The 16,065-nt window shown below is 40.9% G+C and overlaps 1 protein-coding gene across 1 annotated transcript in view; it reads left to right on the top strand.

Moving 5' to 3' along the window:
• The window catches only part of OCA2 (OCA2 melanosomal transmembrane protein), a 338,099-nt gene that overhangs the window by 70,292 nt on the left and 251,742 nt on the right, over positions 1-16,065 (top strand). The window contains exons 7-8 of the mRNA XM_074983294.1: positions 1,151-1,233; positions 1,610-1,763. Coding sequence (XP_074839395.1) covers positions 1,151-1,233; positions 1,610-1,763 — 237 coding nt within the window. The remainder of the gene's footprint in view (positions 1-1,150; positions 1,234-1,609; positions 1,764-16,065) is intronic.

Raw genomic sequence — 16,065 nt, 5'->3', positions numbered from 1 at the left:
TGTGACAAGGTAAGACTGTGGGGGAGGGTAAGAATGAGAGGGAAAAGCAGGGCAGGAAAACAAGCAGGGTGTGAGCACCTGGGGAGAAAGATACCCTCCGTCAATTGGGGCCAGCTGGTCCCACTTAAGCCTGCCTTTAAAAGAACCCTTGCCCAGTAGGCAGGGGGAGAGAAAGGAAAGGAAAGGAAAAAAAAAAAAAAAAAAAAAAAAGACAGGTGCAAAGCAAAGCAAGTTTTCTAGAGAGACCAAAAGAAAGAGAGGAATGCTCAGCCACAAGGGGCTAAAGCCCCTGCCCAGGAGGCCTGGGATTTGGAGTAAGGCCAAGCAGGCTGAATCCACAGGAGGAGCCAAACCAGGAGGGGGAACAGGCTGTGGCGGCTGCTGCTACTACTACTACTACTACTACTACTACTACCTCTACCACCACTGCCACTACCTGGAGGAGGTACGGCGGGGAGGAATTGTCTGGGGAAGTGGCCCAGGGAAGAGCTGTGGTGCTCATAACAAGGGGAGCCCTCCCCCACCACCAGCAGCCACACAAGGTCCCTGGGCTGGAACCTTGCCCACAGACCACCATCTTCCCCCTTCCCCCTCCTCCTGAAAGGCAGCTGTGTCCAGGCCAGGGGAGAGTGGACTAAGTAGAGGCTTGGAGCCCAGGAGCCTGGCCAGCCTTGCCACAGTTGACTTTATGCAAAATGTATCTCCAGCTGGATGTTTAAGGCTGTTTGTTTGTTTTCTGTATTCTTTGAATGGCTACTCTGAAATAAAGGTGCAGAGCAAGAATAAGGCATCTGGGCAAGGATTTTTTTTTAACTGGACTTTGTCTCTTTATATCCCTTTTGGCTCCATAGATAATCCCTGTATCCATATTTGAAATATACATTCTCGTATGCATTCAGATAACTTGACCACATACCAGTGGACAGCACACCCATGATGTTGTAAAGCCTGCTTTTTCTGAGTTCTATGTATTAATTTCTCCATGTCAAAGATCAAATTCTGCCTGCAGTTTACATTGGTCAATGATCTCCATACATCCTAGACTGATACCAGAATTTGGACCCAAATGTGTAGGTAAAAACTGAACAGAGCCATGCAACCCTTTTATTGATGTTTAGTTGCTTATGTTGTTAAATTACATCTCTTGCAGGTCTTCTACAACTGGACTCTACCTTTAAACTCAAGGCGAAATGAGCAAGTTATTACAACTAGAACCTTTGAGATACTTAACAGGTTGGCAGAAACCTACTTAAATAATAATTTATAAAACCTGATTGACTTGAATGCTATGAAAATATATATTCTTTAAACAAAACTAAAGTCCATTATTTTATAATTCTTCAGGCTGGCAATAAAACAAACTTTCCTAGTTTTTAAAAGTAAATACAATACGATACAATCCTCCTATCCACTTCTTGGACTTAAGTTACATTCCAGGACATGGCATTTGCAATCTAGTATTCAAGTGTCATAAGAGCTGCTTTACATGATTTATTATAGCTAATTAAACAACCTTAGAGTGTTTAAAACTATTGCTATTTCAAATATTAATATTTAAAAGGTTGTTTCATTTGGTAAGGGAACAGAACTTTTCTTTTTTTTCCTACAGTAATGCAATCTTCATAAGCATTCAAGCTTTTCTACAGGAGTCTGAAATTGTTTCTCTCACCATGAAGCATCAGTACCTTCATGCAAATATAGAAACACAAGTAACAATTGCATCAGTCATCTTAGCAGGTGTTTACATGCTTATCATATTGGAGGTAAGTCAATGGGTGCAGCGTGTGTGTGTGTGTGTGTGTGTGTGTGAGAGAGAGAGAGAGAGAGAATCTGAAATCTTCCGCTACGATCAGACATTCTTTTTGGCACAAACAAGGCGCCCAATATGCTGAAGGAGATTGGAATGAATGGCAACTGATCTTAGTAGGTTATTACTGTTGCCATGGCATTCAAGCAGTTCTCAGTTATTTCTCTCTATAGAAATCTTGTGGTATTTCCATTACACTTTATAACTTGGCTGTGAAATGTAGTCAGCCTGGTTTGAAATTTGGTGGATAAGACCTCAAGTAAAAGGCAAATAGCTATCACAAGTTAAAAAAATCACATTGGTCATTCCCTTCTCTAAGACTCTTTGGAAAACAAAGTACAAATCTTTTGCACATGTGAAAAAGCAAAGTAAATGTTACTTCTGCTTTTAGTATCATGACAATTTGAGACACCTGCAGTGCATCCTTTAGGAAAGGATTTGAGTTAATATGAAGGAAGTAAATGAATGAAGAACTTCAAGCTTTTATTCCAAGGATACTAGGCCTCCAGTTTAACTGAAATACCTTGTATCAAGACTGAAAATGATTGACATATGAGAAGTGGTACAGGATTTATTTTTTGCCATTCAACACATTTTTCTTGGATTGTAAATGACAACATGGATATCCTGTAATTAAAAGATGAGACAGAGGGTGTGTGTATACAGCAGTCTGACTTCAAAATAAGCTATTCTGGAAGAGATATTCCCAAATAGTCCATTTTGAAGTAACACAATAGAACTTAGCTATTTTGAAATACAGCATCTACACGCATCGAGCCTATTTCGAAACAGAGCCACTGGAAGCATTATGGCTTATTTTGAAATAGGCTCTCTTTCCTGTATACATACTCCTATTTTGAAAAGGCGCTATTCCTTACACGATGAGGTTTACCTATCTTGAAATAAGCCAACCACTATTTCGAAATTATTTTTGAGATTGTAGTTGCATTGTATAGACATACCCATAGGGAAAAGTCCCTTACAAAGGCTTTTATGTTGCTGGATGTCTATAGATTTCAACTGAGTTGCATTTGATTTTTCACTGATGCAAGTGAGAGGGGGATGAATGCTAGGGAGTATCTCAATGGCAATGCCTGGTTTGCTGATTGTTCTTCATTTTCCATCATACTATTACCCATCAAAATGCTATGTTAGAGAAGGAATGCCTTTCTTCCAATCCAAGTCCAATAACAGAGATAGGTGTTGTGTGACAGAGGGTTAAAAGTTTTTAGATCATTCACTTCTGGAATGGAGATTTATTTATGAGGCTAAACCTGGTTCTGTGTACTTTAGAGATGTGTTATCTCAATACACTATGTTTGAAGGGGAGCGGTATATTGGATTTTGGTTTAAAGGCATCTATCTGTGGAGCTCTGACTGCAATAATCTTAATACATTCTAATGCTGATTTTATTTTCCAAAATGTATGCAGTCCTTAGCAATTGCAAAACTATTAAACTTTGAATATGTGTGGTGCTACGGTGTTTTGTGTGCAGTTGTTTGCAAGTTAGAGGCTACTCATGAAGAATTCACAACCAACAAAATGACAGGGGCTGAGACTGTAGACACCAGACCATAAAGCCTGGAAATTCATACAAGTTCCTATTGTTTCTAAGAGAAATGTTTTAAAGTAGCTATAGCTGGTGGTTTTGCTAAATCGTTAAGCAACAAATTCTACCCACAGACGGGTGCTCCAGTGGAACTACTTCTGCAGGTTCAAGGGTAGAAACAAACAGTAAAAAACTGAGATTTTTGTGCTATATTTCCATTTTAATTTTTTTCCGATATCTGAGTTTTCAAAATATATAACTGTATAAGCCATTCTCCCTTCAAAACAGTTTATGTTATTGACAAACATGACACACAGAGAAAATAATTAACATTCCAACAGAATATGACTGGCTGATCTCCCTCCAAATCACTTGCAGAATGTGAGTGATAGTGACTCACCTTACATGAGGTATTTAAAACTCTGGCTTCTAGAATAATGATTTCTCAGTACTTAGCAAGAACAGAACAATAGAGTGCTATCGGAGAAATCAACTCCCAATGTCACAGGGATAATCTCTTGCTACTTCCCATTTTTTACATTGCAGCTACTTTTCATTTTTCTGTCTTACATTTGCTTTGTTCATTTCATTTACCAATTTACTGTTCTCTAGTTTTCATTTAATTCATTTTTATAGGCTATCTGAATATTGCTTTTGAATTTGACTTTAAAATAAACAAGGTGACTTCTGTAGGCAAAAGATGGTATAAAGGAATATTTACCTTTGTTCAAAGACTAAGCAACATATTGCATCTGACTTACAATGTTTCATGTGAACAGGAAAAGCCAAGTTAGGAAAGAAGCAGCTACACAAGGATTAGCAATTTAAGTAGTTACGTTAATTTATTCCCAGAACTCTGAGGCTACGTCTACACGTGCACCCAACTTCGAAATAGCTTATTTCGATGTTGCGACATCGAAATAGGCTATTTCGATGAATAACGTCTACACGTCCTCCAGGGCTGGCAACGTCGATGTTCAACTTCGACGTTGCTCAGCCCAACATCGAAATAGGCACAACGAGGGAACGTCTACACGGCAAAGTAGCACACATCGAAATAAGGGAGCCAGGCACAGCTGCAGACAGGGTCACGGGGCGGACTCAACAGCAAGCCGCTCCCTTAAAGGGCCCCTCCCAGACACACTTTCATTAAACAGTGCAAGATACACAGAGCCAACAACTAGTTGCAGACCCTGTATATGCAGCACGGACCCCCAGCTGCAGCAGCAGCAGCCAGAAGCCCTGGGCTAAGGGCTGCTGCCCACGGTGACCACAGAGCCCCGCACGGGCTGGAGAGAGAGTATCTCTCAACCCCCCAGCTGATGGCCGCCATGGAGGACCCCGCTATTTCGATGTTGCGGGACGCGGATCGTCTACACGTCCCTACTTCGATGTTGAACGTCGAAGTAGGGCGCTATTCCCATCCGCTCATGGGGATAGCGACTTCGACGTCTCGCCGCCTAACGTCGATTTCAACTTCGAAATAGCGCCCAACACGTGTAGACGTGACGGGCGCTATTTCGAAGTTACTGCTGCTACTTCGAAGTAGCGTGCACGTGTAGACGCAGCCTGAATTGAGGAAGGAGGCCAAAGCAGTTCAAACTCTGATCAGTTTTTGTCATGGATGAAAGTTTGGATAAAGATCCAAAATTTCAGAGGCTCAACAAAACTAGGAACCATCCATTCTCAGAGCTCTCTTCAGTTTTCTGTCTAAATGCAAAGCCATCTTCCTCACCAAGCATGAGGTTTTCCAGCTCGCCAGGTTCTGTAGTGGATCTTCTGTGGAAAACTCATTCCGCAGGCTCCACGCCGACTGTGGTGGCCCTTTCTGAGAACCAGAGAATTGTAGGATTAGGTGGGACTGCAAGGGTAATCTAACCTGTTCCATCACCCTACTGCTCTTACAATTAGGCAATTTCCCCTGAGATTTAATCTAATGCTATGCTGTAGTTTGACCCCGTTCCTTATTGTTTTGCCTTCCATGGCAAGAGGGAACAACTTTTCTCCATTTATTTGTGGCAGCCTTTAGAGTATTTGAAATCTGCTGTCATGTCCCTCCTTAATGTCTTCTCATTTAAACGAAGCATACACAGTTCCTTCAGATTTTGCCCATATGGCTTCCATTCCCTGCATTATTTCTTTGTCACTTGCCTAAGGACCCTTTCCATTTTCTCCACATCATTTCTATTACATGGATGACCAAAACTGAACAGTGTACTTCAGCTGGGCGGGGGGAGGGGTATTACCACCTTTCATGATTTGCATGTTATTCCTCTGGTAATGCAATCTAAAATAGCATTAGCTTTTTTGCAACAGCATAGCACTGCTGGCTCATGCTCAGGTGGCAATCCACCACAACTCTCAGATCCTTCTCAGCAGTTCACCTGCCAATGCTTTATCCTCCATTCTATGTTGTGCACTCGCATTCTTCCACACCTAGAACCAGATGAACATATGGCCACATATTAAGCACATCTAAGAGAGTCAACTTAATCAGCACTTTCAAGCTGACCCCTTGTGTGTCCCAGGGTTCAGTAGGCTGGGTTGAGCAGCACTTCCAGACTGCCACCCTCATACACTCCAGGTTCAGCATGTTCCCATCTCTCCTTTCACATTATAATTGTTCTGACAGTTACGCACTCAGTGAGCAAACCTCACAGGATTTTTGAGTGCCGCAGGGATCTTTAGCTTAGGTATGAGGCGCATGGCTGCAGATCAAATGGAGAAACCAAAAAAAAAAAAAAAACAAACCCATGAAGCAGGGAGAGGAGGGAAGCAATCATCTTAACCCTGGAAGTTATTTATTGTCAGGTGGTAATCATACAAGGGGAGCGAAACAGAACACTAATATTTAATTGGATTACAAAACTCAAGATTAAAAAACTAAAACTCTTCATATGGGTCAAAGTCAGAAGATTCTGCCCAGAGAGAGAGAAATGTGGTTCTAACAACACTATGAAGCTTGACTATATCGGGGTTCCCAGATGGTGGTGGTGACTGATGGTCCAGAGTGCTGGAGACAGAGAGAGCTCCCAGTATGGTCAGTCAGAAGAAGAGGACGTCCCAATGGAGCTGGCCTCAGGGCATTTACTTGAGCATGGGTAGGGTTTTTTGTAGGGAAACAGAAATAGTTCAAGGGAGAACACTAGATTTGTTTATGGATGGCTCAAGGGAGTATTGCAAAGTTGTGTCGTTCAGGCAAGACAATAGGAACTGATCATTCCTGGCAATGGGCAGCATTCCTTTAAGGGAGTTCACTATGCAATTAAGCAGCGTCAGTATTTTGGATAGCAGCAAAAGTTTTTTTGTTAGAATTGGTCTGATATTTCCTGAGCTGGCGGTATTGCGGGCATGAAGCATAGATTTTTATTTTTTATTTATTTATTTATTTATTTATTTATTTTGCATCATGCAATGTTTCCCTGCTTTCCTGGTACCAGAATTCAGTGTAGGAGTAGCCTTGAAGACTCTGTTCTCCATTCTATATGCTAATAGAGATTCTTTCTTGTCCCACCTTTGATGCAAATAAGGCTAGGAGTTTCCTTAATCCAGTCACTCTTGTCTGGGTGGGTTTAGGTGTGTCTACTCCAGCCTTCTGTAGCTTCTTGTAAGTTTGTCTTCTGAGTGGTTTTGAGTCAAGCCAGGCTTGCGGGATGGGGAGGTCTTTTGTGAATTAGAAAGGCTGGGTACTGAGTCCTGGTTCCCCAAGAACACAGAGCTGACAGATATCAACTGGTGTCTTGAAAGTAGAAGTTATACTTAGCAATGACTCTGCTCTGCTGTAGAAATCATGCTGCCTGTTAGATGCGTTGTCTTTCAGGCAAGGTATTAAGTCATTAGATCTATTTGTAGCCAGCATCTTAAACAAGTTTTAAGCATTTTTTTATTTTTAAATTGCAGTAATAGTGAAGATGGCATCATTGGTCACATCTCACATGAAAGAAACTCACAAACAAACTCACTCCCGAACCAACCTCCACCTTCACAAACCAACTTCCTGTAAAAGGAAAATCTCCCACACAATAATTTTGCTTTTAGTGAACTCTGCTGTATTTACCACACAAACCCATGTTGTTCTGGCATGGAACCTTTTTGTCCCTTAGTGAGCGGCACTCTACAACTCTGCATTTAAATCTACTTTTTGTCCTGAGGCCATCTCGCCTTCACTTTCTGTTGGAAGTCTCCTTTATTCATATGACCATCCTTTCCTTCAGTAACTTGTCATTGACTTGTTTTAAAGTTGATTATCAAATACTGATTTGTTACCTCTGTATCTGGGGTTTCTATTGCTTTCACTGTATTAAAGCAGCTCTTTTTTAATTTTTCTCCCCTGGATTTTCTTTAGCAAATCCTACTTCATCATGTTGCATTTTGTAATTTTGAAACTTGGCACTTGTTCCTACCGTGCATGTTTGAACTCCACACTACTTATGATGTGCAGAATTAAAGTACAGGTCTTGTATCAAGATGTGGAATTGTTGACAAGTATAGAGTATTTCGTTTGGCTGTGAGCCATCTCATCTATACAGGAAATCAAAAGCAAAATATATCTTTAAAAAGAATAACATGTATTAGGTGTAACTATTTTTTTTCTTATCATATCTGTTGTCTAAGATCCCTTCATGACTGGTAAGTGATAGGGGAAAAACTGAGACATAAATATGTGTTACATGAAGATATCTGTCATGAGAGAGAGACATCTAAAATATTGAATTCACACAGTCATTTTTATTCAAAAATCCCAAGGAGACTATAGTGCGCTATATAGTCCAACATACACACTTAGAGTTATTGTGCACATATTGCCCTTAAAAATACTTACAAAACATTTTTTAAAAACCCTACATGCTTTAAACTCAGAAAACTTGAAGTAGTATGACAAAGCCCTACTTCCGGTTGAAATTATCAGGCAGAGAAATTGACAGTAAGTACAATGAAATCCTGGTAACTTATTACATCTGCTTCTTGGGAAGGTGTCTTGGTTTTGGATCAGTCATAATGCTTAACTCTCTATGCCCACTCCTTTCAGTTTCCTTGTCAGATATTCTTTGTCTATTTCTGTAATGAAAATAATTATTTCTGCCACATTAGCTCAAATTCAGTAAATGCCAGAATGCTATTTTTTAGTGAGTATATATGTCAGTAAAGTGAACATATAGAATCTTTTTCTGACTCTGCTGTTTCCTTCAACTTTGTGGTGGTTCTTGGGCAAATGCCGTCTGGTCCCGGTGACTTGTTACTGTTAAGTTTATCATTTTGTTTCAAAACCACCTCAAATGACACCTCAACAAGTCCTCAAAATGTATCACCTAAAATAGAGAGGCTCAGGTTTGGGAATCTCCCTAACATCCTCAGCCATGAAGACCAAAGCAAAGAATTCATGTAGTTTCTCCACAATGGTTTTATCTTTGCACTCTTCCTTAGCATCTGGATGATCCCATGGTCCCACTGGTTGTTTAGCAGGCTTTCTGCTTCTGATGGACTTAAACATTTTGCTATTATTTTTTTGAGTTTTTGGCTACCTGTTCTTTAAACTCCTTTTTGGCTTTTCTTATTATGGTTTTACACTTAACTTGACAGTTTATGCCCCTTGTTATCTTCCTTACTGGGATTTAACTTTCACTTTTTAAACAATGCTTTTTTTTTTAAATATTACATTGCTTCTTTTACTTAGTTGGTGAGCCACAGTGGCATGTTTATGGTGCTTTTACTGTGTTTTTTCTAGTTGGGATATACATTTAAGTTGGGCCTCTATAGTGGTTTCTTGAAAAGTTTCCATGCAGCTTGCAGAGATTTTACTTGTACCTTTTAGCTTTTGTCAAACCTCATTTTTGTGCAGTTCCCCTTTCTGAAATTAAATGCCACACTGTTGGGTTGCTGATGTGCTTTACCTACCACCGGGATGTTAAATTCTATTACATTATGGTCACTATTTCCTAGTGGTACAGTTATATTTACCTCTTGGACCAGATCCTGTGCTCCATTTAGGACTAGATCAAGAATTTTGTCTCCCCTTGTGAGTTCCAGAACCAGCTGCTACAAGAAGCAGTCATTTAAGGTATCAAGAAATTTTATCTCTGCATCCTGTCCCAAAGTGATGTGTACCCACTCAATATGGGGATAGCTGAAATCCCCCATTATTATGAGGTTTTTTTATTTTGATAGCCTCTCTGATCTCCCTTAGCATTTTGTAGTCACTATCAGTATCTTGTCAGGTGGTTGGTAATATATCCCTACTGCTGTATTTTTATTATTATGGCATGAAATTACTATACAGAGCAATTCTATGGAAAATTTTGTTTCATATGAAATTTTTTTACTTCATATGATTCTGTATTTTCTGTTCTGTAGAGTGCCACTCCCTCACCAGCAAGACCTGTTCTGTGCTTCCAAAATAGTTTGTACTCTGGTATAAGTGTATCCTACTGACTGTTGCTGTTTAAAAACAGAGTTAACGGAGTGCAGACCAGATGATGCCTTCACCCTCTGCCAGAGGACTGGTGGCAATAATGTAGGAGAGAGGAGTTTTCACAGTTGGAAAGAGCTCTCCTCTCTCTTTGGCTTCTCCTTGTTTAGCCTTGCTGAGAGTGGAATGCAACCCAGTTCAATTATCTGATATGTCTCACCCTGGCTCCCATTTCTATGCTTTTAATGAAATAAGAGGGAAATAATGAAATAAGAGGGAAGAGAGTGAATGATGAATAATGAAATAAGAGGGAATAATGAATAATGAAATAAGAGGGAAGAGAGTAGTCAGTCAGCTCCTGGACTGGGCAGGAAGTGGAGTGAAGGTACCACTAAACAGACCCTATTTCAAAATAACTATTAAGAAAATAGGTGCTATTCCTCACAGAGGCTATGTCTACACTAGTCCCAGAACTTCGAAAGGGGCGTGATAATGAACCTAATTGAAAGATGCTAACGAGGTGCTGCCATGAATATGCTGCCATGAATATGCCATGAATATGCAGTGCCTCATTAGCATAATGATGAGCTCAGCACTTCAAAAGTGCCACTTTCAATTGCACGCAGCTCGTCTACACAGGGTCCTTTTTGAAAGGACCCTGCACACATTGAAATCCCCTTATTTTTATTTAGTTATAGGAATAAGGGGATTTCGAAGTGTAGATGGTCCTTTCAAAAAGGACCCCATGTGGACGAGCCGCGCGCAATCAAAAGCGGCACTTTTGAAGTGCCACAGGTGTCATTATGCTAATGAGGCACTGCATATTCATGGCATTAGCATCTTTCAATTAGGTTCATTATCATGCCCCTTTTGAAGTTCTGGGGCTAGTGTAGACATAGGCAGAATGAGGTTTACCTATTTCAAAATAATCCAACTGCTGTTGTTCTTTCAAAATAGCGATTGTGTTGCGTAGATGCTAGGGTAATTATTTCGAAATAGTGGCTGTTACTTTGAAATATCTTTGCTGTGTAGACCTACCCCCTCAAGTGGGTTTTGGGAAGAAGACCTTAGAACAGCAGGGTGGGAGGGAGCCCAGGGAAACAGCAGCAAGGAGTGAGAGTAGAAGTGTGTGGGCATTGATTGCCAGTTGTAGGGTCACTGGCCTGGAATACAGGGTGCTGGGAGAGCTCAGATTCCCCTGTCAGCTACTGACAAAGTGTCATGAGCCCATTGAAGAGGATGGGGACATTTGATACTTCTGAGGTAAGGGCACAAAGATCAGAGACTTTGGTTCAAAGTCCCTCTTGTGAGGTCATGGAGCTGTCTTATGTCAGGCTTCCTGTTGCTCTGAAAGGGGTGGACTAAATTGTGGTCTGAACCAAGGGCCCAGTTATGGAAAAGAGTTCATTGCAGTAATGAAGCAACTGTCATTATGGCCTGGCCATGAGGAGACACTCCTGCAGTGAGTGATTTCTTAACAGGGAAGTGGAAGAAAAGAAGGAGGAGGGTAGGGTTAAAGCCGGAAGGAACAGGGGACCAGAGAATGGGTGGCGTGAAAGGACGGGCTGAATGAGTGACTGAGAAAGTGTCTGATACAGACATTACAGAGAAATTCCCCCATTGTAGTAGAGAATTTCCATCACTGTACCAGTAGTGGTTGATGCAGGTCGTCTGTACTTGATGAACAAGAAGTCTTGTGGCACCTTATAGACTAACAGATATTTGTGAGCATAAGTTTTCGCGGGCAAAGACCCGCTTCATCAGATGCATGAGTGGGGTGGGGGTTTCAGAGGGGTATTTAAAGAGTGGGGTCCCAGTAAGAGGGAGGGCCAGAGATGACAAGGTCTATCCAGCAATGTGGAAATGGCCCAGTATCAACAGGACTTATCAAAAGAGGAAAAAGCAAGCCAGATCAGACAGGGGGATGTGAGCCTTTGTCAGAGTCTAATGGGGAGATATTAGCACCCAGAGCAGAGAAACCGCCTTTGTAAGCTGCGAGCCACTCCCAGTCTCTGTTTAATCCATCGTTAATGGAGTCAAATTTGCAAATAAATTGCAACTCAGAGATTTCTCTCTCCATTTGATTTTTAAAATTTTTTTGTTTCAGAACTGTCACCCTTAAATCTGCCACTGAGTATCCAGGGAGATTGAAGTGTTCCCCCACAGGCTTCAGTACATTACTGTTCCTGATGTCTGATTTATGTCCATTTATTCTTTTATGGAGAGACTGTCCAGTTTGGCCAATGTAAATTGCAGTGGGGCATGGCTGGCACATGATGGCATATATTATATTAGTAGATGTGCAAGTAAAGGAGCCCCTGATGGTATAGTTGATGTTAGGTCCTATGATGATGTCAGTGGTGTAGATATGTGAGCAGAGTTGGCAGCGAGGACTGTTGCAGGGCTGGTTCCAGGCCTAGAGTCACTGTACTTGATGGGCATTCACCCCTACAGGAGGATGGATGTTTCCACAGACAGCTTTCCTTGTGCTGGTGGGAAAGCTATTTTAATGTCTCGTTGGAGCTCTATGCAGTTCCCAGGGATGGCGATTACAATAGGGATGTGATGGTCCCATTATTCTCATTATACTTTCTTCATGACAGGTGCCACCAGTCAAGAGCTCTTCTCTGTCTTCCAAAGAAAGCTGGATATCATAATTTTAAGCCAACCCTTGGCTACATACTCTACCCAGAGCCAAATTTTAGTCCAGTACTCGTTTACTTCTCCATGTCAGACTAGGGCAGGACAAATTTTACATACAATAACTCCTTCTTTCTGCACTTTAGCGCAACAATTTTGATGAAACACAGGAAATCCCTTCCTGTCTTATGTGTGTCTCAGGCCCTTTTTCTTAGTATTTTTTCAGGGTCTTATCCTTGGCTATTGTAGTTGTAGACCTGAGGTTTGGATGGAGTTCTTCAAATTACTTCACACTGGTTTAATTCTGTTTCCACTGAAGTCAACTTCTATGGATTTCAGAGAGAGCAGAGTTAAATCAAGACTGATCTTTAGAAAATCTGATCCTTCATTTGCTCTGAATGCTGACCCAGTTTCTTCAGTTATCCTAGCAGGGCTACTATGAAAACTGCAGTGTCTTCCAACTTAGTAACTACACACTTTGGCCTTATCAGCACGCAGAAGTAGTCTGGTCTGCACTCTATAAGCTAACAGCTTTTGAACACTGAGGCATATTTTCCCTTGTCTGTCTAGTCAAATAGGAAATCTTGCCTGTAGCTTAAATATCACCGGTATAACATCAGCACGTGAAAATAATCCCCTGAATTTACATGACTTCATTTTCTATAGAAAACTTTTCTTGCCTGATAACCCCAACTGAGTCAGATGAGGGGTTTAATGAAGCTCAGCTCATTGAACTTTGTCTGCCTCACTTCATTCTTATTAATCAAGACAAGTGTCCCAATTTGCAGTAATTAACGACTTATTAAATTCAACTTTCATAGACTCTGTAGCCTCTGGGTGTGACCAAAGCTCCCTTCTTGGTTCTACTTGTAGGTCCATAAAACACACAGCAGCTGACCACAAATTATTTTACTAGGGTTGATCTAAGAGGTTAAGGCTAGAATAATGCTTTTGTATAGCTTGATATGACAGGTGTGAGATCCAGCAAGGACAGCAACAACATCCATCTTCTTCAGTCGACTGAGTTTGATGGAAATGCACAGGGGGCTCGTCTACAGGAGCCCCCTCCTTCAAAGGAGGCATGTAAATGAGCCCGAGTGGTGAATCGCAGTGAGGTGCTGCACTGCATATGCAGCACCTCATTAGCATAATTCTCACCATGCGAACTTTGAAGTTGCTAACTTTGGAGTGACAGCAAGCAGTCTAGTCATGGGCACTTTGAAGTACCTGTTCTACTTTGAAGTTCCCTTACTCCCAAAATGTTTTCAGAGAAAGGGAACTTTGAAATTGCCTGGGTACTTCGACGTGCCTATGGCTAGACTGCTTACTGCCACTTCGAAGTTAGCAACTTTGAAGTTCGCATGGAGAGAATTATGCTAATGAGGTGCTGCATATGTAGTGTAGCACCTCATTGCGATTCACCACTTGGGCTCGTTAACATGCTCCCTTTGAAGGAGGGGGCTAGTGCAGACGAGCCCAGGAAGTTTTATAGTGTAATCCTTCCCTACCAGTTCTGATTGGCTCATTTATGAGCTTGACTCCACCCACAGAGTTCTCCATAATGATGATCTCTTTTCAGGCAGCAAACAGTTACAAAGTGAGCCCAGTAACTAATACTATCCCTCTTCTGAATTTTCTGAGAGTTTGTAGTGCTCTCTCTGCACGTACAGTAACACAGATGATTACAAAGAATCTTGTGTTCTTTGCTTTGTTATTCTCCTTTCAGCTGGACTTAAAAATATTGTGAACTAAAGGGCAGGTGGAAAGTTAAACATGCAGTCTCTAAATACATACATTTCTCTTCCGAATAGTGAGAAACTCTCATTTTCCTAACTTTTTATAAAGTCCTTTTTTCCCCCCTCACAATTCTTATTTGCGCAATATTTCATTCTATCAACAGAGGAACAATTTATCAGGGAGAGAAGAAGGCTAAGCAAAAAGTCATTTAACAAATTCAATCGAATGAAAGTACACCATTTCAGTTTTTACTTCACCTTCAGCACAGATCATAAGAGATTAACATAAAGATGTAGCTGAAAGCTCCTATCTACATAAATGAGAGTGTAAACTTCTTAGTCTTGAGTTTTGTTAAAGCAGTGGTGGTTCTGAAATCGTTACATTCGTTTCTATAACTTCCCTAGTTGATAGTAAGTTCCAGTGCTTGAAATGGTGGTCAGCGTTTCCTGCAGCTGTGGGGCTCATTAAAATGTCTTGTCCTATCATAAGAAGATAAATGAAGGTTGATGATTTGTCCCCAGCTCTTTTTTAAGTGTTATTTCATGTTATTTCATGGTCATCCAATTCAGGCAGCTGGAAGAGTTCCATGAAGCAAGGCATTACTTACACAATAAGCATACAAACCAATGTGTAATTTATGAGATCAGTTGATGTACAATCCAAGATTGTCTGGTTCATCCAAATAATCTAAAAATAACACATACACTTTGGGAAATCATTTTGATCTATAAATGATTCTCCAAAGATTTATGAATAGAAAAAGGGCCGAAATCATTAGTAAATGATTTCAAAAAAGAAATAATCCCACCTGATTCAAAACTTACGTTGAGAAATTGTTGGCAATGTGAAAAAAAATCACATCAGTTGGGGTAACAGATCATAGAATCATAAAATACTAGGACTGGAAGGGACCTTGAGAGGCCATCGAGTCCAGTCCCCTGCCCTGCAGGACCAAGTACTGTCTAAACCATCCCTGATAGACATATATATGTAACCTGTTCTTAAATATCTCCAGCGATGGAGATTCCACAACCTCCCTTGGCAATTTATTCCACTGTTCGATCACCCTGACAGTTAGGAACTTTTTCCTAATGTCCAACCTAAACCTTCCTTGCTGCAGTCTAAGTCCATTGCCTCTTGTTCTATCCTCAGAGGCCAAGAACAACAAGTTTTCTCCCTCCTGCTTATGACACCCTTTTAGATACCTGAAAACCACTATCATGTCTCCCCTCAATCTTCTCTTTTCCATACTAAACAAGCCCAATTCTTTCAGCCTTTCTTCATAGGTCACATTCTCTAGACCTTTAATCATTCTTGTCACTCTTTTCTGGATTCTCTCTAATTTCTTCACAGCTTTAATGAGCTGCGGTGCTCAGAACTGGACACAATACTGCAGCTGAGGCCTGACCAGCGCAGAGTAGAGCGGAAGAATGACTTCTCTTGTTCACAACACACCTGTTAATGCATCCCAGAATCATGTTTGCTTTTTTTGCAACAGCATCACACTGTTGACTCATATTTAGCTTGTGGTCCACTATAACACTTAGATCCTTCCCAAGTGGAGCACTTTGCATTTGTCCTTATTAAACTTCATCCTGTTTACCTCAGACCATTTCTCCAATTTATCCAGATCATTTTGAATTATGACCATATCCTCCAAAGCAGTTGCAACCCCTCCCAGCTTGGTATCATCTGCAAACATAATAAGCGTACTTTCTATGTCAATATCTAAATCGTTGATGAAGATATTGAACATAACCAGTCCTAACACAGACCCCTGCGGAACCCCACTTGTTATACTTTTCCAGCAGGATTGAGAACCATTAAGAACTACTCTCTGAGTACAGTTATCCAGCCAGTTATGCACCCACCTTATAGTAGCCTAAACTACTCGTCCTAGATGGGCCCCTTGTGGGTTGAACCCA

The sequence above is a fragment of the Carettochelys insculpta genome, chromosome 1, assembly GCF_033958435.1.
Source record: "Carettochelys insculpta isolate YL-2023 chromosome 1, ASM3395843v1, whole genome shotgun sequence".
NCBI classification, from domain to species: Eukaryota; Metazoa; Chordata; order Testudines; family Carettochelyidae; genus Carettochelys; species Carettochelys insculpta.
This window is presented reverse-complemented; position numbering and strand designations above follow the sequence as displayed.